Genomic DNA, 24,121 nt, shown 5'->3' with positions numbered 1-24,121 from the left:
GTTTTTGTGTGTGTGTGTGTGTGTGTGTGTGTGTGTGTGTGTGTGTGTTGTGTGTGTTTTTGTGTGTGTGTGTGTGTGTGTGTTTTGTGTGTTCATGTGTGTGTGTGTGTGTGTGTGTGTTTGTGTGTGTGTTTTTGTGTGTGTGTGTGTGTGTGTGTGTTTGTGTGTTCATGTGTGTGTGTGTGTGTGTGTGTTTGGGCGACATGAGTGTTGGAGGGGTGGAGCATGGCCTGCAGTCATCTCCCTTCCAGCGCAGCGACGTGGTTTAGCCTCCTGCAGAACGTCTCCATCGCTCTCTCCATTTCACGCTGCTTTACTGGCATGGCATTCACCATGTTGCCAAAGCAAATGTTACAAAGAGCATCAACAATAACAAAAAAAATAAATCTATAACCTGTTAGCTAATATACACACATTATCCCTCTGTGTCAGAGCAGTGGAGACAGCAGAGCCCGTTCAGCACCTCCCTCTCTCTCCCTCTCTCTCCCTCTCTCTGCTCGTGTCTGAGGCGTTTGGACCCGGTGAGAGAGCTGAAGCGTGCCAGCGCTGGAGAGGACTGCCGCGCCGGTGGGGACGCTGGCCACTCCACACGGGTCCTCGCCGTCCAAAAACCCTGCCCCTCTCTCTCTCTCCAGGCCCGTACTTCTGCCTCTCTCTCTCTCTCTCTCTCTCCAGCTTCCGTCTTCTCCTCTCTCTCTCCATTCCCGTACTTCTGCCACTCTCTCTCTCCCTCACTCTCTCTCTCAGTCTGTCTGTCGTTCTCTCGCTCAGCCCTAAACGCTCCCTATCTGCACTCATTCTCTCTCTCTCCCTCTCTCTCTCTCTCTCTCTCTCTCTCTCAGTCTGTCTGTCGCTCCCTCGCTCATCCCTAAACGCTCCCTATCTGCACCCATTCTCTCTCTCTCCCTCGCTCGCTGTTGACATGCAAATGAGGCGCTGCCGCCGCAGTCAGAGCTGTAATGGGGCTAAAGCTGGATTTGGGGGGGGGTGGGGGGGGCGCCCTGCCATCTGGGTCACGCTGCGTTTTTCAAGGGCCTGCTTTTGTTTTGCGCTGGGCCGTTTTTGTGCAGTTTAACTCTCTCAACGGGACGCCCGGACTGTTCCAGACCGGGGATCTAAACGCCAGCCTTTATCTTATCTGCTTTTTTTTTTGGGCTCCCTCTTCCTCCCAAACGGCAAAGCCCAACCAACGCTTTCCAGCGCGGAGAGGAGAGAGGGATGAGAAAAGGGAGAGCTGATAGAAGAAAGGAGGAAAGGGAGTTGAAGGTGTGGAAGGAAGGATGGTGTTCCATAGGAGAGTGAGAGAGTTAAGCCAGCAAGGAAGCTCTGGGGCGGGGAGTGAAGCTGTTCCACAGGCCACGGGCGGAACCTGCTCACCAGGGCCCAGGGGCAGTGTGCCACCGAGGGCTGGGCTGGGGCAACTGCCCCCAAACAAACCCGCCCCATCGCAGGCCTCCGGGGCCCATACCGAGCCTGCGTGCTGACCTGCCCTAAACTCAGAATGCGGGCTCGGGGGTACCCTGCAAGTTCTCGCTCTCTCTCTCCCCGAACCTCACATCTGCACCCAAGCCACACGCCCGACCCCACCATCAGCCAACGTGCGCTAAACACCTAAACGCAAATGTCAAACGCCAGCATCTCACACGGTCATCACCGCCCGCACGGCTGGGCCCTGCCGAGCTGGGCCCCGAATCGGGCCGGATTCAGAGGGCCTGAGGGTGAGCGGGCTCCACACACCCACACGGCCAGAAGCCACGCAACGCTCACTGCGAGCGGCGGTCCAAGTAAACAAATAACATACAGGCCATTTCCCGCCATTTCACATTCCACCCACCCCACCCCCCGCCCCCCCACTTAAGCGGGTCCCAGGGCCCTGTTTATAGGCTTAATGTAGGACCTGCACACTTCTTCACAACGGTAAAATAAGAAGAAAAAAAAAAGAATGAAGGGAGGAATGGGGGGGAGAGAAAAACAACAAAGCCATTAGCTAGGAGCCGCTGAGCGGCCGTGCCACAAGTCATGATCTTCAAGGCGGACGGGCGGGCTGGTCGCCGGTCGCCGGGGCGACGCAGGAGCAGCGGGCTGTGCTAATGCGGATGACAAGCCTGCGCAGTCAGCCGGGCTAATGGCGGCCGCGCCGCGCACCGCCGGCTCTGCCTCCGTTCACATGCTAATTCCCACGCCCGGCGCTCCGCCACTCTCCCGGACATGATACACCATTAGCATCAGCACGGATTTCTGTAATTCCGTCAGAGTGCGCCAGAGTCCTGTAATTTCAGCGCGCTAGCAGCGGGCGCTAGCCGCAGCCGCCGCAGAGACAGCCCGCGTCCGGGAGAGAGGGAGAGAGGGAGGGAGGGAGGGAGAAGAAAGGGGGCGACGAGAAGCGCATCTCGCAAGCCGGACAAGCGCGTTAACACTGTCACCGAGAGTGAAAAACAAAGGAAGCGTTTTTTTTTCCTAATGGCGTTCGGTCTTGTGTGGCTGCAGAGGCGCGCTGGGGAATCCAGATAACCTGTACTTAATGACGGCCCCCCGCCAGGCCCGTCCCATTTCCTCCAGACACGCGGAGGAATGCGCCGCTCTGAGCGCAGCACCCATAATGCACTGCTCCTGCACTCCCACACTGGAATGTGCCCCTGACACCGTGATGGCACGCAGCAGTCTGAACATACAGCCGCAGCCACTGAAGGAACCCGATTAAAACCCCAAGAGAAGTTTCATTCCCACATGGATATAACCTGGAAAGCTAGTACTGTCAAGACATCCAAATGTCAAATATGTTCTCATACCTAATTCTTTGAAGAGTAGGTTTTTGTTGGAATGTTTTTTTCAAAATTCCGAGTTAGTGTTCTGGAACTCCATTGTTTCCAGTTATCAGAGTGTTACATCAGCATTAGAATTTTCAGTTCACATGTTTATGATTATACTTCATACCTTAAAAGGTTAAAATATTGGTGAAATTATACTGCTTTGAGAAGGACTGGGGGGGTGGGGACCAGGGTTGTTGCCCTTTGACCCTTGACCCTGCCCTGCCCTGCAGTGCACTTCACGCTTGACACTGCTGACCGTCTCCCCAGGACACAGACACAGGAAACCGCACCCTGGGCCCAGCGAGCATGCTCCGCTGTTTACCGCCGTGCGCCGCACACTGGCGCAGGCCTCCTCTGCCCCACTGCCCCCTGGGATAGGTCACCCCGCCCACTCACCCTCCAGCTTGCCGTGCTTGGACAGAACCTTGACCAGCGCCTGGTACTTGCTGGTATCCAGGGCCACGGACGAGTCCTTCCGGCTCCTGGAAGATGGAGAGAAAGAGGGGAAGAAAATAGGTATTTATGAGTGTGAGAGTGTGTGAGCGTGAGTGTGCGTGTGCAAGCATGTGTGTGTGCATGCGTGTGTGTGCGTGTGTATGTGAGTATCTCTGCATTAACAGGTGAGCAGCTCTCAGGAGCAAAGAGCACCTGTCCTCAGCCTCTCCGCTGGCCCCGCCCCCTCAGCCTCGCTCTGAGAATGAGTGGCGGGGTGTGAGATGGGAGGTGAGCGTAGCGCATCACGGTCGGCCGTACCGCGGCGGGGCTGAGCGGGACGGGGCGGGGCTGGGCGGGGCGGGCCCTGCATTAACGTCGCCCCTCATCCCGTCCCAGCCCCCCTCCGCATTAAACATTAACTGCCCCCCCCCCCCATTTCAGACCGCGTCACGTGGCCCTGCGTGCCGGTGTCACCACTCACAGCTCTCTCTTCAGGTTGAGCGCCTCCTCCACGTTGTCGTGGCGACAGCACAGGTTGATGAGCACGGCGTAGCCCTCGACGGCCATGTCGGCCTCGTGCTCCATCTTCAGCTCCAGGGCTCGGCTCAGGTTCTGACAGGAAGTAGAGGAGGAGTGAAGGAGGGAGCACGCGGACTCCACCCCCGCCCCCACCCCAAAAGCACACCCCAGAACTGTACAAGCACACCCAGCCCTCCCCATCGTACCCCACTACTGCCCCCACACTAGTCCTTACTCTACAGGAAGACACTTGCGGCTCAGTGCACTGGGATTCAATGGAAAAGTGCAGAGAGAAACAGACTTGTGCTGATGGACAGGTGTGGGCGGGGCTAACGGAGGGAGGGGAGGGGCCGTACCTCCTCGGCGCAGAGGGAAACGATCAGCTGCTTCAGGACGGGGCCCACAGGCTCGCCCGCCGCCTTCACTTCCTGCAGCTTCTTCTCCAAAAACGGCACCCTCTCACCCACGATCTGAGAGCAGCACAGAGCAGTTACACACGCGCAGGCGCATACACACACACACACGCACGCTCATACACACGTAGACACACACACACACGCACGCACACACACACACACTTTCTCACACTAAACACTCGTGGAAATATGAGCAGATCCACACAGCTCTGAACAGCACACTCACTCTTGGCATGTCTGAGCCGAGCACTTCTTTGTTATCGACCAGGGCGATCACGTCCTGCAAGGAAACAACAGAATAATGAGAAACGCTAGAACAGAGAGATAACACACCCATCCCCCAGAACACCATGCACACACACACACCACAACACACACATACGCTTGCACACACACCACAGGCACACACATACGCTTGCACACACAGGCGCGCACACACACCACAGGCACACACACACATACCACAACACACATACACACACCACAACACACACATACACACACCACAACACACACATACGCTTGCACACACATGCGCGGACACACACCACAGGCGCACACACACATACCACAACACACACATACGCTTGCACACACATGCGCGGACACACACACGCACGCGCACGCCCACACACACACACACACCTGCACGTGTGTGTGTGTGTGTGTGTGTGTATGATTGCATATGTGTTTAAGGGGGTACACATATGCAATCATACATTCACACCAACACACACACACACACACACACACACACACACACAGAAAGAGACACAGACTCACCTTAATCAGCTCTGGCACGTGGGAGGATGTGAGCTGGCTGCGGATTCCTCTGTAGAAGCGGACTGGGATGGTGATGCCCTGTGGAGGGGAACATGGGAGATGAAGTTTCCCTGAGCAACTAACACAGGAACCCTCCCCTTTCCCAATGAACTGTACGTAAAGAGTGTAAGCTGTGTACGTTTCTTTGGATATGAGTGCATGGTATACACCAAAAATGTGAATGTGACAGGTTCCCTGACGGGACAAGTAAGTGTGTGTTTGTGTTTGTGAGCGAGTGTGCGTGTTTGTGCGTGTGCGTTTGTGTGTTGTACCATGCTCTTCAGCTGGTGGAAGTACTGCCTCAGCTTCTCCTCCTGGGCCTGAATCTCTGACACACTCAGCGCCTCAACGAGGTTATAGAGGAAGAAGGACACATTCTCTGCAGGAAGAGGAGGGGTGTTAGAATCTCACAGTTACACTTACACATCAAATGACACACTAACAGCTAAACGTATCCATTAAACAACACACACTTAAACTAAACCTAGTACATATCAAACACCACACCCACACAAGTAAACTTTTATCACACAATACCATATATACATATCCATTCTCTCGTATATAAACGCACTCCATTGTGGAGAGACAAAGAAAGAGACACACCAAGACACAGACAGACACACAAACACTCTCACACACATACAATACACACACACACACATTATTCTCAGCGTCAGCTCACAGTTAGAACACAAGATTGGGCATTGGAACATCAGGGTGATGACATGGGCGTGTGAGTGTGTACATGTGTGTGTGTGGGTGGGTGGGTGCAGTGTGTGTGTATGTGTGCGTGCGTGGGTGCAGTGTGTGTGTGTGTGTGTGTGTGCGCGCGGGGGTGCAGTGTGGAGTGGTGTGAGGTGGTGGGTGGGTGCAGTTGTGTGTGTGTGCGTGTGGTGTGCGAGGTGTGTGGTGGTGGTGGTGGGTGCAGTGTGTGTGTGTGCGTGTGGCGTGTGCGAGTGTGTGTGCAGTGTGCGTGTGTGCAGTGTGTGGAGTGCAGTGTGTGGGTGTGGTGGGTGGGTGGGTGCAGTGTGTGTGTGTGTGCGTGTGCGTGTGCATGTGCGTGTGGAGTGTGTGTGCAGTGTGCGTGTGTGCAGTGTGTGGTGTGTGAGTGTGTGCAGTGTGCGTGTGTGCAGTGTGTGAGTGTGTGTGCAGTGTGTGAGTGTGTGTGTGTGCGTGTGTGTGCAGTGTGTGAGTGTGTGTGCAATGTGTGTGAGTGTGTGTGCTGCTGACAGAAGCTGGCTCCACGCTGAGTGAAGGGAGCAGTAATCTGTCCCAGGACAGGCTGACAGCTCAGCGCACGTGTGCGGCCTGCAGCGGGAAACAGGATGTGACACGGAGACCGTCTCTGTCTCCCCCCACCCGCCAAAACACCAGCGTGGAGAGAGCGGGGAGAGGGGGGGGGGGGGGGCCTGACACGGTCACGGTGCTCACAGATACACTGCGTGTTCAGCACAAACGCGACCCGCTCCAACGCACCGAGTGTCACTTTCCCTCAGCAGCGTGGGTGACATGAGCCCAGAGCCGCCAACTCCCCCACCGGCTCCCGCCGTCCAGTGAGCACACCGGACCGGTCAGGGGGGATCGGGGACGGCGGGCTGAGACACACGCACGCACTCACACACTCAGGAGTAAGTACACACACACGCATACAAATTCAGGATGCAAACATGGGTACATGCATGTACACGCGCACACATACACACACACACACACTTTACGACAGCAAAAGGAGAACCAGGAAAAGACTGAGACAGAGGACTCCCTATGAAATGAAACTAGAGGCAGCCGTACCGGCTGGGTTGCTGGACTCCCGGCAGTACCGCGGGTCTCGGAACAGCAGCTCTGTAATCTGCAACAAGAAGAGCAAGTTATGACTCCCCTGCACACGCACACGCACGCACACACGCCGCCGCCGGCGCACCACACCGCACGCACGCGGCAGCTGCGACAGCAGCACGCCGGCAACTGCACACCAGCACGACGCGCAACGTCGCACGCACACCGCCGCGCCCACCCACACACCACAGCGCGAGCTAGACACACACACACACGCACGCACGTACGCCCACCGCACTGGCATAAAGCACATCCTTCAGACCCTCCGTCAGGTCTTTAAAGGCCTAAACGCATCGCTACAGTTCAGCACACTCAACAGTCAGCATGGTGGGGGGTGGGGGGGGCATGTCTGCGTTCCTTCATTCCTCACTTCACACTCTCCAGCTGATTACTGGGTCCCGGGCCCCTCTTTTCCCTCACTGCCTGCCGCCATTCCGGCTCTATGTCAATGCATCCACAGGAACACAGAATGGCACACGGCAGGGTCTGCGGTAGAGCTGAGCGCACCTGCCGATGACTGATAACCGAGTATAAAATTACACTCCGCAGTGCGTGACGCACTTTATGATGTGTCAGTTTGCAAAAAGGATGGGGCAGGAGGGGAAGAGAGGGGGAGAGAAAGAAAAGATGGAAGAAGTTAAAAAAAGATTAAATATGCTGATGGGATAATTCGTTCTCTTTGTCAGATTCAAACTTACTCACTGTCCCTCTCTCACTCCCCTATGTCTGCTCACCTGTCCCAAAAACAGCCTCCCCACCACCTCTCTCTCTTACATACAACACCACTACACACCTCACCTGCCCCAACATAGCCCCCTCCACCACCTCTCTCTCTTACATACAACACCACTACACACCTCACCTGCCCCAACATAGCCCCCTCCACCACCTCTCTCTCTTACATACAACACCACTACACACCTCACCTGCCCCAACATAGCCCCCCCACCACCTCACTCTTACACATACACACCACAACACAGCCGTAAAATGTTCCATTTGTTGTTATAAAATAATAATAAAGTAATAACAGTGTATAATTTAATGCACCGTGACCACAGAACTAGAGAACACATTTAATAGATGTTTGTCCTCCACCACAATCTGAAAAAATAAAAAAATAAAAAATAAAAACTCTGGCTGGAGAATTTTTAAGCGCAAGAGTAAATGAAATGTGCAAATAGTGAACACTGAATGGAGGCCCCATTACGAAAGTGATTCTGTTCCAGCAGGCCTGTCAGTTTCGGTTCACTCTCACTGTTCACACTGAGAGTGGCCCCAGGACGCCGGCGTGAAAGAGGGGGCCGATCTGAGCGTGTCTGTGCGTAATCGCGGGCCGTGACAGGACCCGTTCCATCAGCAGGGCACGGAACGCCACCGCCGCCGCCGCCCGTGCGGCTGTTGCCAGGGTTACAGGAAACGCGCGGTCACATGCCTCCCTGACTTACTGTTCAGGTGATTTTACATTAATGCAGATCTGCACTGTCTCTGATCCTCAGTCAGGTGAAAGGAGGCGCCTACATTTTCACTGTGCGGTGATGCCAGTGTGATTGTTCCTGTCATCAGTCTAGCAGATATAACAGGGGCCCCTTTATATCAATTAACTGGACCTGACCACATAAGCAAAAGTATTAGATATATATATATATATATATATCTATATATATATATATTCACATTGTAAATGACACAGTCCAATGCGAATCATGACTGCATCATAAAAGATTATTAAACTCAGAATATTACATTCTCCAGAAATTTAAGAACCCTGGCGTTAGTCTCAAAAACCCTCCAGTGTTAATAGATGGATTCTAAGGTGTCCCCAAATAGAGATTTGCTCATCCCCTCCAGCTTCATCTGAACACCACCCAAGAGCATTCACCCCCTGCCGACGCCCACTCACCTTGGCCATGCTGTCCACGTCTTTGGACCTGCAGGGGGCAGCAGAGCACAAGGAATGAGCAGTCTGACGCATACAGCGCAGAAATGCAGAGTGTAGTGACAGTGAGCCAATCAGCACGCAGAATCCGCCGCCACCATCACCATTCCTCACAAAGCACACAGCACATTTCTGCGTCAATTCACTTTAAATGTCACAGCAAAGTAACATGCATATGACCACATTATTGACATGTATGATATATTTGTATGATATACAGCGACATGTCTGGCTAGTGGATGCTGTACGTATGTCATATCTCTTTAATCCTACTGCAGTGCGATTTGCCTTTAACTGCAAGGAACCAATCAAAGGTTTCTGTTCCTGGAACAGAAATTTTGTTTTCACCGATCCATCAGCGGCCAATTCAAACTGAGAGGAGAAGGCACAGCGGACGTTAATTTGTCAGTCAGAGTTAAGGAGAGTCCAAAGTAGCAGGATTGAATACCTGCCACAAATCCACCCACATCAATTACAGAATTGCAGAGCCACAGGTGCATGCTTAAAAATGGAGGTGGGGGGGGGGGAATCTGTGTTAACAAATGATACCCTGTCAACCTTTTTGCTACACAAATTGCACCAGAGAAAGATGAACATAAATAAACTGAAAAATGCAGATGAAAAAAAAAAATTTCTAATAGTTGCCGATGTCTCTGTCGCTCTCCATTTCCCACACACACACACACACAGCTTGTCGGCTGCCAAATTTTCCCTACAACATTTTTATTTTTCAGCTTGTCAAGAGTGGGGAGGGGGGGGCGCGCGCACGCACACACAAAAAAAAAAAAAAGGATTTAAGGATGAAATTATCCCCTGACCTTGCGCCTGACAGGAGCGGGTCATTGAGAGGAGTGACACGACGCCGACGCCGCAGCCGCCCAAGTGACAACCCCAATTACAGCCCTGACAGCCGGCGCCTGAGTCAACAGCCCTCTGCGTATGTTTAAGGCAAAGCGCACCCCGGTCTGATTAGGAGAGCATCGACCGGGCCGGGGGTGAAGAGGCACTTCATTAGAGCCATCGGGGCTGCGATTTAAATCACACCCACTTACAGACATCACCGCCACCGTACTCTTTATCACCGCCGCCATCATCATCGTCGTCGCCGCCGCCTCGGTCATCATCTTCCTCTTCCCCAGAGATCAGGTTACATCACACGAGGGGCTCACTGCTAAACGCGGGTCGTTGGAATACTTGTGGTTCGTACCACGCAAAAAAACCAGATCAAACTAGCACTACAGTAAATAGGATGTCGTATGATTTGGTAGTAAAAATAAAACATCTAAATATTTCTGCAAAATAAATAAATAATATCCATATGAAGTTGAATTCATCCATTTCTCACACGCCACCAAAGATTAAACTTCCCACAATGCATTTGATGGGGCCCAGGTGCTCGTGGTAGAGGGTAAATTGACACAGAAATGTCAACAATGCAAAGTGCATGGGTCCAAGCTTAGAGCTTCCTTAAGGGGGGCAGGGGCGGTAATATTTCCACCCACCACCAGGGGCAGACTGGAGTACAGGGGCAGGCCGCAGGCAGGTCTGCGTGGAGCGACACCATTAGCATCTCTACCCCTTGGCTCCAGGGAGAATACTACTGGCGCTACATGGTGTGAATATGCATGAGGTAAAGCAGGACTGTGAGACAAGCCCCAAACACACACACACACACACACACACACACGAGTGACACACACACACACACACGTGCATACAGGCCCTCCTGACCTGACCAGCTAGGAACCATGAGAAAACATCCCCTTTGAATATTCCACCCCAAGATCACTAATGACTGCTGACAACCAGGATCTGTATGCTTGAATATGATAAACAGGAAGAGAAAAAAAAACTGGGAAAAAGGGATAAATTCATAAATATTGCTCATAAATATTCACAGTGGACAGCCTGAGAACCCAGCATAAATTAAGGAATAATTCAATCGCATGATATTATTATCATTCCCGCCTGAAAGTGCTGGGAACATATGCTGGGGAAAGCAGGGAACAGCCAGTCCAGTATTCAATCTCAGGGCCATATTTGCATATCAAATTAATAAACATGCACATGCCTGCCAGCTAGTGCTTAAGGCCTTCCCAGCACACCATACACACGCCACACACACACACGCACACGCACACACGTGCACACATGCACACGTGCACACACACACACAAAATAAACAAACAGTACAGAAGTGCACTGAGAAGCAGGCCGGCGCCTCTGTGAGCCTGAATGCACTCGTCGATCCAGACGCGCTGGATGTGGCAGACGGCTGAGGAGGGACTCACGCTTTGAATGCCAGAATCAGGCTCCCTCGGAAGGCAATCAAATCAATGGGCGGAACAGAAGGAGAGGACACTGCGGAGGGGAGAGAGAGAGAGAGAGAGAGAGAGAGAGAGTGTTCATGCATGCATCCCACACCCGGCTCGCCCCAGGTCTCAGGGCTGTGCAGAGACCATTTTAGCATCAGGAGATCAAAGTGATAAAAGGGCACGTCACCCTGAATGGCACCCAGGTATTCTGCAGAATGTATTAAATTAATTAATGAAAATTTAAGACAGCAGCAATAATAACAATCTTTTTTTTTTTTACTGAAACAAATGGTGACATCGGGCAAAAGGGGAAGGTGCTCAAGTAATAATAATAATTAGTAGCAGTGAAGGCATTAAAACTATCAATGAATGCACTGGACACGCTTTCGTATGCGAATGCCACAGGTGCATCATGGGAGACGTGGGACTCTTAGGCCCCAGCCAAAATGAGCTTTGAGAGAAAACGATTCATTCAGTTAGATGTTAATCCATTGAGTGATTTAGCAGAGGAAGAGAAACCAGAATTCCTCCTGCGCATACCCATAATCCCCTGCATCAGTCAGCTGACCAACACATCCCTGGAGGAACAGGAAATATGAGCGGACCCAAGCTAGGCTGTCCTGTTAAAAGAGCCTGGGGGTATGTTACAGTACAGGGGGCGTTCCTAATTTGAGGACTCACACAGAGCGTGCACCTCCGCCAGGTTCCCTTTCACAGCCTCAGCACGCAGCTGCGCTGCGATGAAGCTCTCTGTGTCCACAGCGCAGCCAGCTTCCTACAGAGGACACAGCGTTTACACAGCATTTACACACCATTTACACAGCTTCCTACAGAGGACACAGCATTTACACACCATTTACACAGCATTTACACAGCTTCCTACAGGGGACACAGCATTTACACAGCATTTACACAGCATTTACACAGCTTCCTACAGAGGACATAACACGCCATTTACACACATTACAAATACACACTAAACAAAGACATAAAGAGTGATAAATATAAAACGCACCCAGGAATACACACACACTCACACACGCATTCATACTCACACAGCGATAGTAACAAATACAAAACACAGGAACGAACACAAGCGCACATGCACGCCTAGACAAAACGCAACACCACCCAACACAACACACAGGTGTACCTTGAGGGCGGAGCTGGCGCTGTCCAGGCTGCTGAAGCAGGGCAGGAAGTAGGTGTAGTAGGTGTCTAAATCAGCCAGCACTTCCAAGTCCTGCATGTTCTTCAGGACCTCCACAGCTCCTGTGCAAGAGCAGAAAGACAGAAATCAAAACCACACCCACACCTCAGCCGCCACACCGTTCTGACCACCACCTGCCCATCCTGCTTCACCTCTCCACCTGGGTATTCATCTACTGTCCCATCCCTCCATTCCACCTCTCCCTGATCTCCCGATCGCTCTATTCCTCCACAACCCCGCCCTCCGTCTGTCATCCTCAACCTGACCTCTCCATCTCTCTGCTCTTCTACCTGCCCTGCTGAGGGTCACACGGCGGTCAGCGAGCCCATGTGACCCCTAAACCCCTCCCCCTTCCTCACAGGACAGCGTGTGCACCGTTCGAAACGCTCAGCCGCACGCCCTCGATTCATCCATGATGAAATCGTGAGTACCAGATGTCTTCTCACAGACTGTGTGTAATAGGAGCCTGGAGGTGCGTGTGGCTGTTAAGTGTTAGAGTGGGGGGGTGGGGGGGGTTTGGGGAGGTGTGCCCCCTGGACAGCCCTTCACCTCCGTGGCCCAGGGCTCCATACCCACCCACCCTCTGCCCTGGCACCCACACCGCCCTGGGGACCCCTCGGGGGGGCGCGTGCCGGGCGCGTGCGGAACGGTGACACATTCGCTGGGCGGCACAAGAGTCACGGCACGCGCGTGCAGCGCCCGTCCCCCACCGCCAAACGCGCCGGAGACGGTCCCCGAGCGGCGCGCGCGAGGGATGCACTTCCTGTGCGCCGGGAGCGGCCCGGGGCCCCCGAACGGCGGTACTTCAGGGACCCTCTGAAAGGCTCACCTGGCTAAATCACCCCGCCTGAATAAAAGATGAGGCCGCTTTTATCTGCCGCTGAAGCCGCCGGGCGGAGCGGCCGTCAGGTGGAGAGCGAGAGCATTAGGCAGGCGGAGCGTGCTCAGGAGCACCGGCAGGACCGATCCCGCCGCCCCCATCCACCCCCGTTCCCCCCCTCTCCATCTCTCTTTCAATGGCCCCCGGTACCCATTCACCCTCCCCTCACACCTCAATAAACCCGCTGCTCTCAAGAAAAGTAAACCGGCCATCAAGGGCTTTCTCCTCAATGGAGCCCATTGGTTTATTCTGCTTTTTTCCCCTCTTTATTTGTGAAAGAAGAGCACCTGCTTTCCTGTTAAATAATCCATTATCCATTTCCCATCCCGGTGCACCCAGACGGATATAGAACATGTCAATGGACGTGTCAATGGACCGCCCGGCCCGCACAAACACGGGATCACGTGTGAGCGCCCGCTTCGCCAGTCAGCACTTCTGGGCCGTCCGCGCGCGGGCGCGAGCCTCGTTACCGGGCAAGGCTGAAGACCGTTTTCGTTTATAGGCTGCGCACTTCTCGGGAAGTCTCGCTAATATACAAATGGATTTTGTTCCTGTTGTTAGAAGCGAACGCACAGACCTATCCCTGTGTCCATTTTGCCTGAAATTTACCTTCCAGGCAAAGTTGCCTGGCAAACGCACTTTCACCACAAACGTAGAAGTGCTCGTAGGAGCAGTAATCCGTTTAAAGCGAAGTCTTTCAGCTGTTGCTGAAATCATGCATCCGCGCTTTTAGCCGTGCACATGTAACAATGCGATCTCAGCTGGGTGGAGAGGAGCAGTCACTGCTCACAGACCCCTCATTGTACCCAGTGCTTCCCACAGCCCTGATGGGTATTTTACATTACGGCATTGCAGCGCTCTTATCCGAGCGATACAACACATAGCATTACATGTATCCATTATACAGCTGGATATACGAACAATCGTATACCTTGCTCAAGGTACAACGCAGGTCTCGGATCGAACCTCGACTTGTTAAGCCAGTTACAGGTGAGGTCACGCACAGCCGCACGGGTTAGGGAAGCCAGCTCTACCAGCACCTGTACCTGTACCTGTACCAGAACCCATCCCTCACCACCGTGTCCAGAGGCTCTCACCGGGGACAGAGAGTCAGGGGAGAGAACGGAGGAACAGGGGAAGGAGGGAGAGGAGGAGAGAAGAAAGAAGAACATGGGGAAAGGACGAAAGAAAAAGGCTCCCCATGTCCTCAGAGCGACTTCATTCTAGATGTTTCCATCTCTCTCTCTCTCTCTGACAGGAGTCATACATGTAATCACTCACTGCTAAGAATGACAGGGGATATGGATTTAATAACTCACTGCTGATGAGAACGGCTAAAGTTATTGGGGGGGTGGGGGGGTCTTTCTCAGGAAGTTCCACTTATCCACCGCACCACACCTCAGCATAAAAACCTCTTCCCAGTGAGGAAGAGGAAGGGCCCCGCGAAGCCGCGTTCGCCGCGTGTCACAACCAATCAGGGCGGCTGGACGCCCGACGGATGACGACAACTCCGCCGCGCTCCAGGCTGCAGCGGCAAAGCGGCATATGCTTCACCCCCCCGCCCGCCCGCATCAGGATGCAAAGTTTCCCAAACCCCCCCCCGTCTGCCTGCCAGGGCCACCTGTGGAAAAATGACACAGCGCTGAATATTGCATGCGGTGTACGGCGGAGCGGGTAATCTAAAGTGACCTCCCCCAGAGCGCTCGCATTTACATGAAATCAAGTCACTCCCCATTTGTCACATCACCTTCACCGGCCTGCCCCGGAACACCATTACCCCACCCCCCCACCTCCGCACCCCCCCCCCTCCCCACACAACCTCCGCTAGCCAGCGTGCCCCCCACCTACGGAAGGAGCGCCTGCATTTTTTATAAGTGCTTATATCTGAGGACGGGCGAGGGAAACAAGTGTAGGAGTGAGGGAAGTTTTTATTTTGGCGAACGGCGAGTTGTCGCGTGGGTAAAAGGAACGTGTTCGGACCGGCTGGTTCCGGCCTAACCTGGCGGTCCCGGTCCCCCCCCCCCGCCACATGGGGTCCCGCTATCGGGCCACAAAAAGCCCGTCCTCGTCAAAAATTCAAATCCAGCATCTCTGGCTCCAATGTGATTTTTTTTTGGATAAATGTTTAATAAGTCCAGGTTATATTGATACTTATCCTCGTGACACCAGGGCTCGTGGTACACGCGTGCACTTACAGGCCTACGCACACAGAAAATGCCAAAAACACACACCCTACAATGCTCTCAGTCAGATACGTTCTGCATATCTGATGTTCAGTCATCCTAAATGCAACACAAGCAACAAAATGAATAAATAAAGCAGATTTTGCAGGGTCTTGGTACAGCTCAGAAGAGCCGGCCATCTTTCCTTATCATCATGTCAATTCTACCCCTTCTTTACAGAAATAACCATACTTTTGCGTGATTAAATAAAAAGTTTATCAGGGTCAGGTATCTGTCGTTTCATTCTCAGACTGAAATAAAAGTGAGAGATGTGATCTGAGTCCTGCACGCCCCTGCAGTGCCGAGCTCACACCCCGGTCTCCAGGGGCAACGCGGAGACGCAGACGCGGACAGGCTGGCCAGTGTACCGTGACGACCGATCGCCTTTTAGCCGGAGGGCCCCGCCCCTCCTCCAACCGTCCCGTCCCTGCCGCCCCACGGGCGTCGGCCCCTGGCCCCCACGGGGCCCGCGCCAGCCTCCCGCCTCAGGGCAGATTGAAGGTGGTCAGCCCCCCCCCGTGACCACGGCAACCGTGAAATACCCACCCACGCCTGGACAAACAAAACTAAACATCCATCTGCACTGGGACGCAGCGAAACCAACCACCTCCCTTCTGCCCCGTTCTGCCCAAATACTGAGCAAATGCCACCAAAAGCGACCGTGGTTTTTACTAGGGGCTTGTTTTTGTTGCCCCAATGGCCCCATTACTAAGTGGCCATTACTGTGGATGGGTTTCTCCTCTCCAATGAGATCTGTTCCGGAGATCCCCAGGGAAGAGGGGAGAGGGGCAAGATCACGTACCCTTTCATCCCAACTCTTAGCCCCCATCAGACCTCTGCCCCCCATCAATATTTCACAAGGACAAAAGCCGCTTCACTGGAGAGAGGCCAAGCCCAGTGCTGTACGGACAGGACTCCTCTGTGTCATGCACTAATCACTCTCCTACTCTATCAAATCCAAATACAAACACACTACTGGCACAACCACACACAGCTGCAGCATCACCCTAAGGTTTACATAAAATTCAAATCAACAGTTAAAATATATAATACAATGTCAAATTAATTAGATGTAGTCTCATTTTCTTATTGTAACTTTTAAAACATGCAAATAATGATTACAGAGCCAGAAATAGTTTTACTATTTTGAAGGAGAGGCCTAAATGTTTCACAATTAAATATTATTATTTATTTTTTTTATTAAATTTTTTTCATTTCCTGAATTGAATGAATAGATGTGGAATTTCAGATTCAAAAAATTAAATTCAACACATTCATTGAAACATGTTAAAGAAAAAAGTTTTATGAGCATTTTTTTTTCAAATAGCTGAATTTCAGTTAATTTTCTGAAGGGACATGGAATCAGCCCCAGCTCTGGGGAAATGACAGCTCTCTCCCAGGGCCTTTAAGTCTGCATTACCAGTGCAGACCCGGACCCGGCCCGGTCCTGTGACCCACCTTGCGTGTCCTTGTCCTTTTGGTACTGAGAGAGCAGGGGCCAGAAGTAATGTGGCCTGATGGGAAGACCTTCCTCCTTCATCACCTTCATCAGTTCCATCGCCATACCTGCAGGGGGCGCAGCAACACCATGGGAAACAAGCGCCTTCATACAGATTTTACTGCCCATTAAGACACACAGGGGTAAACTTTCCTCCAGCTGCTATGGTTACAATATTAACACAATCACACATAGATCAAAAAACAGGACATAAACACAAGCAACGAGTGCACAATAATCAACAGTCTCTTCATATCATCTTCATATCACTTAACCAGTGTGATGAACCAACTTTTCAGCTGATTACATCATAACAGCACATTACAGTTCTCAACCACAGAGCACTTTCAGTGATCGCGCATTGATATTTAACTTTTTTATGATCTAGAAGGTCAGCTAGTTTAGAACTACAGTAGTCCTCCACACACACACACACACACACACACAGACACACACACACACAGTACCTGCTTTCTTGGCCTCCAGAGCGCACTGCAGTGTGAACTGCAAGGCCCAGCAGTGCAGTTTGGCGTCTTGGAGCTCTCTGCAGTACTGTCGAATCTTTTCAATAGGCTGGAAGAAAGAAGATCACATCGCACGTGAACGCTGGCGCCTCTATGCGCTATAAAATGTTTCTGTTACTAATATAAAGCTGGTTGGCTTAATACAAGGCTCACTGTGTTAGCCTCGATGCCAGGGTGAGGCTGACTGCCTGTGCGAGCCATGTGATTGGCTGGGGCGATTACCTTGTCTGTGTCGATGCAGTGGCGCAGGAAGAAGTTCCCCAGGCCGGGGGACTCCCTCTCCCTGTTCTCCACCGGCATGGTGGGGAAGGTCTTCAGGAAGGTGAAGGCTGTGTCCTCCAGTCCCTGGGTGATCAGCCTCAAGCACAGGTTCATGGCGTCTGCAGAAAGAGAGGGGGGGAGGACGTTACAGACGTTACAATTAATTTAAGCATTCAGATCCTCTTACTCCCTCCAGCCTACCAGTGTGGCTCAGATCTGCCTCAATCGTTCCCCCATAACCCCCACTGCAGCTTACACCCAGGGACCCCCCCACCAGGCCCCTCCCCTCAGTCCCCAGTGCCTGTGTGTACCTGCCCCCACCCCCCCAGGCCCTCCTGATGCACGTGTGTGCGTGTGTGTGTGTGTGTGTGTGCGTGTGTGTGCGTGTGTGCGTGCGTGCGTGCGCGTGCGTGCGTGCGTGTACCTGGCACATATCCACGCTCATGCCTCATGTGCCCCAGGATCTCAGGGACGTGCTGGGAGTGCCCCGCCTTGGCCAGGGTGAACACCAGCTGCATGAAGTCCCTGTCCATCAGGCTGACATCACCCTTCTCCATGGCCTCCAGGAGCTGCCAAAAAAAGGGGTCAAGGGGCACTGTAAAAACCCACCCACTCTCTGAGCACCGCCCCTATCAAACCACAGTACAATTCCTGCAGATCACCGACTGACAATCTTTAAAGAAATCTCAATATTTTCAACAAAATTATTTCATATAATTATGCTTTGTCTAGAAACAGTAAACTGACAATCTTCTGGGGTCTGCAGGAGTCATTTCCCAGGTTTCATCCAGCACCCAATGAGTTAAGGCCAGAGTCCCTGATGCGCAGGAGACCCGGGCGTGGTCCCCGCTGGGCTCACCTCTCTGATCTGGTCCATGTCCCCCTTCTCGGCGTAGGCGCTGAGCAGGGCCATGTAGCTGTCGGGCCCCGGCTCGATCCCGGCCCCTCTCATCACGGACAGGACGTTCTGGGCGCTCTGCATGTCCCTGCGTGCAGACACACATCAGCGGACAGCCCGTCTGCGCAGTCGCTGCGCAGCCGTGCGCCCCCGCCCATCGGCAAAGCTCCGCCCCCACACGGCGCAGTCACTCACCCCGCACGGGCGTGGCCGGCGATCAGGGAGTTGAAGACGGCCTCCGTGATCGGCAGGTCCTTGCTCTTCATGAATCCCAGGATCTTGCTGCAGGGAGAAAGGAGCCCCTTTGGTAAGCCAGTGCACCCCAACGTGGCAATACGGACAACCCAATTACTAGTCAATCTGCAACGTAGCCATTCACTACACGTCCTGAACTCACAATACAGACACTCTGAACTGCAACTGAAAAACCTACCAATGCACAGACACTGAAAACAGCCATTTTAAATCACAGAGCAGAGAGTACATTTCTGCAGGGCCAGTGCCTGCTGGCTTTCAGTGAGTTTCAGCCCTAGAAATTCATTCAAGTTGTTTATTGGCTGAGAAATCCACACACCTTGCTCTGAAGGCCTTAAAAGGCTGCTGATTGAAAGGAAACCACTGAGACTGAGACCCTCCAGAACTTGAGTTTGACACGCCCCACCCCCTCCCACTAAATATTTCTAAAAATTGCTAAGACGACTGTCAATTGCAAATGAATCCTAGAGCTACAGTTTAACCGCTTATGTAAAAGCACAAAACCAGCGTGACTTCCAGACATTTACGCACTGAAGAACCAAAGCTGGAAAACTCTTGTACTTTAGACTCGTCTCAAGACATCTCACCTGGCACCTTCGATGTCTCCTTCCTGGCAGAATGCAGCAATCAGTCTCTGATACGTCACCTAATCAAAGAAGACAAAGACAGACCCACCAATTCTTTTTAAAAAAGCATCAGCGGCATGTGTCTGTGTGTGAACATAGCTAATAAATTAGCTTCAATGGGAATTAATGGTAACGGTTGCCTTTAAATACTTGCGAAGATCCAATCGGAATGAGAGAGAAATAACAAGGCAGCTACCATTGCAGCATAGTCAGTCAATACCATAATAAGCAAGCGCGTGATTGGTGCACTCACCCTGTTGGGGAGTATGTTGGCAGCCTCCATCTTGGCCAGGAAATCAGTCGGAGAGAATTTGAACTCATTCTGCAGGTACACCTTCAGCAAGGCGTTGTAGTGGCTGACATCGTAAGACACGCCTGGGCAAGCAACGCAAGTCAAGGGTCAAGGGTCAAGACATCAGCCATGAACGGAACTCAAACTAGCTCAGCCGACTGCAGGACCCGCGAGCTGGGCTCAAATGCACACATCCGTATGCTGTGGACCCCCAGCTGAACTGCGTCAGCTACAGCGTCAGTGCAAGAACAAAAGACAGGGAACCGTTCTCGTACAGCAGGCCGCAAGGTACAAGGGAATTCACAGGTGCGCATCTGTCATCCAGGAGATCCAATAATACACAACATTTATCGTACCTCACCAAATAAGTTACTTTTGCTCTCACGCTACTGTTGGACTTGTCGAGCCCTTTTCAGTACCTCACACCCCCCAAAACCTCCTCCTCCTGGCACGTACCCAGCTCCTGCAGCTTGTCCCAGATCCGGTGCGCTATATCCGTGCGCTCCGACAGGGGAAGCTCAGCAAGCAGGGACCCACAGCTGCGCAGGAGCAGCAGGGCTTGGTTCCCACTGGGGTACCCTGTACAGGGAGGGAGAGAGAGCAACATGGGCAAACTGGGGTGGTCTGCGAAGAACAAGGCAGGGGACTGAGTGTGTGTGTACCCGTGCGCGTATGTGTGTGTGTGCGCGTGTGTGTTCATGAGCGTGCGTGCACCTGTGCGACAGCTATCGTGGAAGATGCTCATCAAGAGGGTCTTGGTGATGCGTCCTGTCCGTCTCACAGAGTTGTCCAGCCGCATAAGAGCCCAGTCAAACTGCTGGGCCTGCTTGTTCCGAACCAAAGAGCCACCCTCATCTTTGGACACCCCCTCCTGCTTTGGGGCGACCCCAAAATGACGCACCGCAGCCAAGGGCCATGTGAACCTGGGGGAGGGGACAATGGTGACGACTTCACTGACAGTACTGCTTCCTGACCATAGACGAATAGCACTGTGCACAACTGAGTGCAGTCACATGATGAGTCAGTGTACTGCACACGAGGACTAACTGGCTTTTGCACAGACTAAGTAAACCAACAGTGACTCATTATATTACATTTATATGGCAGACACTTTCATCCAACGCGACCTACAATAAGTGCGTCCTGAAGGTCACTGGAGCAACTACAAAACACATGTCCGATAAGGTACAATACTCATTTTGTAACAGTTATTCATAGCCATGAACACATTAAGTTCAGTTCACACAGTGAACATTACTCTGACCTAACCTATGCTAAGTCAAACTAGGAGGCATGACAAGCTATACCATCAAGATAATGATACAAAGTACAATATTTTGGGCATAGGCTAGTATCTAAGAACAAAGGCAAGAACTAAAAACACAGCAAACACATTTGTTGCATACCTGCAAGCAGTATATAAATGCCAGCCATCAGGCTTTTAACGCACGCGGGTGATTATGATGTGCGCATTATTAGCTGTATGGCTAGGACCTTCTCTGATCTCAGCAGCCCGGTCCTTTGCAGACGAACCCAAATATCAAGCCGTTTGCGCCTGGTAACTCGCTAAGTAACAAGGACCTCTCACATACTTTGACGGAAAAATGTGTTTAGGTTCTGAACCGTTGGGCAATGAATGATAACCCTGCAGACCCTTGGTAGCGAGCTAATAAGCTGACAGGCAAGGTACCAACGTTACCCCATGAGCTGAGCGTAAGTGAATCGTTAATATGTATTATGGAAATTCATTTTTAAAGCAATTGGCCGAGTACAGTCGTAAAGCTGCAATACTGCCATAGTATAAAACTATTACCAACATCATTTATACACAAATTTGCAGTGAATTTTGCCTTGCATAATATGGAGGCCATTTTTCTACCTGACATGCCGCCAGCTTGATAGCTACACCTAATTTTACATCTAGTTAGGCTTTATTAAAATACATTTTTATAGCCAAGTTTTATAGTTTTCAGTGATATAGTTATCACATTGCAGTCAACAGTCTGCGTAATTGCTAAGGTCAAAAGCAGAGCATCCTCCAATGACAAGCGATGTTCCACAATCCAGCATGGTAGCTAACTAGCATTAGCTAGGCACTGTTATGACAGCAGACACTACCTGTTGACGCCGAGCGAAAACGACGCTTGTGTTGGACGGAATCCGACTCCTCGGCCAACGACAGCTCCGCTATATAGCCGGCTAAGCGCAGACCCATGTATGTTTGCCCCGGCGATCTGGAGCAGAGAAACCGGTGATGACTTGAGTAGCCGGGCCGATCTCAAGAGCGCAGCCATGTTTAACCTGAACAGTGTGACTAGAAGGGCATCTCAACCACGTGTTAGGTCAGAGACCGTCGGGCGAGAGCATACGATCTTAACAGGGTTGAACTATGCACGTCGTACTTGGATATCTTACAATAACTGAATTATTTTCAAATATACCATATTAATTTAATATTAATTCATTTTAATATAAAATTTAAATACATATATTATTTAATTAATATTTGTATTGCGTTATTTTGTTAAAATATTGTGTTCAATGTTGTACGTGCCCCCCCTGAGTAGCGCAGCAATATACTCTCCCTGTTTCATGTAATTTGGGATTGCTCGATTGCTTCGCTGCATGCTCCCAATGACGGTAGTGCGTGCTCGAAAACGGTCGTCAGAATGGAGAAATATATGAATTTATTGGTAGATGCCTGTTTATATTCATTTATGAAGCAAAACGAACTGCAAATACGACAGAGAAACCTGATGTGTTTAATTTGATGGCGCAGTTAACTGCTACAAATTCCTTTGAATAGACGATAGGGAACGCAGGGTCTCCCTGTATGCCTGTTTTGACATTTGGAGCGCACCCAACGGCTAATTGTTCCCAATTAGACACGTTTTATGTGAAGTGAGTGGTGGTGGGATCATCTAAAATCCACACGTCTTAAATTCTGTCGAAATCCACCCGTGGGCTATTTTATAAAGCGCTTTAACTTAAAGTGATCATTGTCAGACTGATAATAATTATTTAAAGTAATTTTAAGTAATTCATCACTTATCTGTGAACAATCACTTTAATTTTTGATTTTCTTCTTTATGCCTTTCAATTAGAGTTGTATTTTTTAATTGATTTAACATGCTGACAGTCTGTGTGAGTAGTCATATGTATCCCAAGAATGGAAAATTGTTTAAATCAGAGAATAACATTTAGACGCCACAACACGTATGTACAACCAGTAGTAACAGCATACATGAAAAGGACATGGAGTACTTTAACACGTACCACATAGGGGTTGTATGCCACAGGTAACTGATGGTGAGGACTTTTTCTTTAGCGATCTTATTTCTGATTGAAGAAGTGAATGCCTCAATCTTTCAGTTGAGCTTGTTGGCAGGATGATGCTATCACCAAAACCACTTTCTATTGAATTATGGAATCATGAACGGTTGGGTCTTGGCTACAAAGAGGCTTAAACACTCTTGCTCTTATAAAAGTAAATGCTGGAAGGTGGAAATTCAATTTGTGGAAAATGAAGAGTTCAAAGAAAGACGAGCGCAAGAGCCAATTATGCATTGTTTCAAAATCAGTTTGAGGATAAGAGACATTTAAATGCGTGTTTTTAAGTCCGCAATGATGAAGTGGTTGGTTGGAACAAAACCCAGTAACCAGAGGCAGCAGCATTTTTTGTGAAATCCTGGGGGTGGTGCTGTAACCCCAGAGAAGACAGTCAGCACTGAGACCATAGGTATTCATGGCCATAAGATGTGGAAGGAGAATACAGCGAGTTATTGCAACATATCTTTAAGTAGCAGGCAAATATTGCTTTGATGAATATGTTTTTAAAAGGACCGGAGCATGGGCGCTTGATGACTTATGCCATCATTATTTTTTTCAGAGGTCATATTTGTTTACCCTGGGGTACTGGGGGCAGTTGATTGGCTCCCACTGGGTGTCAAGTTTGGAAAAGGTCACCCAGGTGGGGTGTTGCTGGGCCAGGATGCCACCCAGTGGGTTGTTTGGTCTCATGCAGGGTGTCAGAGAAGGGAATGTCCGATGGAGGTGACATGCACTGTGTCAGTTCCTGTCTCCTAGGAGACGGCTGCTCAGCACCCCTTCCCTGACCTGGGCATCGCTCCCCCATGTAGAGGTGCCCCAGTGACAGGTGACTCTGAACATATCCTGCCTGCCAGGCACGTCACTGCCGGCCCTGCCCGGCCTCACCAGTCACTTCCTGTCAGTAAACCACCCCAAGGAGGCACTAGAACAGTGGGGGGGTCAAACCAGGGTGGGATAGGCAGCAGCTCACACAAGCAGCACAAATGCCACTAACACAGCAGGCGGGGGGGGGGCTGCCAAGGTCACTGCC

General features: G+C 51.3%; 1 protein-coding gene across 1 annotated transcript in view; it reads right to left on the bottom strand.

Moving 5' to 3' along the window:
• lrpprc (leucine-rich pentatricopeptide repeat containing) overlaps positions 1–22,100 on the bottom strand; it is a 47,858-nt gene extending 25,758 nt beyond the window's left edge. The window contains exons 1-22 of the mRNA XM_064316625.1: positions 21,880–22,100; positions 20,476–20,684; positions 20,218–20,340; positions 19,723–19,844; positions 19,431–19,489; positions 18,784–18,870; positions 18,550–18,676; positions 18,115–18,259; positions 17,652–17,809; positions 17,373–17,478; positions 16,866–16,973; positions 12,249–12,367; positions 11,777–11,870; positions 11,072–11,141; positions 8,745–8,772; positions 6,797–6,854; positions 5,275–5,381; positions 4,964–5,041; positions 4,407–4,460; positions 4,121–4,234; positions 3,727–3,857; positions 3,207–3,292 (exon numbers count right to left, since the gene is read on the bottom strand). Of these exons, the coding sequence (XP_064172695.1) occupies positions 3,207–3,292; positions 3,727–3,857; positions 4,121–4,234; positions 4,407–4,460; positions 4,964–5,041; positions 5,275–5,381; positions 6,797–6,854; positions 8,745–8,772; positions 11,072–11,141; positions 11,777–11,870; positions 12,249–12,367; positions 16,866–16,973; positions 17,373–17,478; positions 17,652–17,809; positions 18,115–18,259; positions 18,550–18,676; positions 18,784–18,870; positions 19,431–19,489; positions 19,723–19,844; positions 20,218–20,340; positions 20,476–20,684; positions 21,880–22,055 (2,359 nt within the window). The 5' untranslated portion in view covers positions 22,056–22,100. The remainder of the gene's footprint in view (positions 1–3,206; positions 3,293–3,726; positions 3,858–4,120; positions 4,235–4,406; positions 4,461–4,963; positions 5,042–5,274; positions 5,382–6,796; positions 6,855–8,744; positions 8,773–11,071; positions 11,142–11,776; positions 11,871–12,248; positions 12,368–16,865; positions 16,974–17,372; positions 17,479–17,651; positions 17,810–18,114; positions 18,260–18,549; positions 18,677–18,783; positions 18,871–19,430; positions 19,490–19,722; positions 19,845–20,217; positions 20,341–20,475; positions 20,685–21,879) is intronic.
• Positions 22,101–24,121: the final 2,021 nt, after the last annotated feature.

The sequence above is a fragment of the Anguilla rostrata genome, chromosome 18, assembly GCF_018555375.3.
Source record: "Anguilla rostrata isolate EN2019 chromosome 18, ASM1855537v3, whole genome shotgun sequence".
In the NCBI taxonomy this organism is placed as follows: Eukaryota; Metazoa; Chordata; class Actinopteri; order Anguilliformes; family Anguillidae; genus Anguilla; species Anguilla rostrata.
Note: the sequence above shows the minus strand (reverse complement) of the source record. Positions and strands in the feature narration are given on the sequence as shown.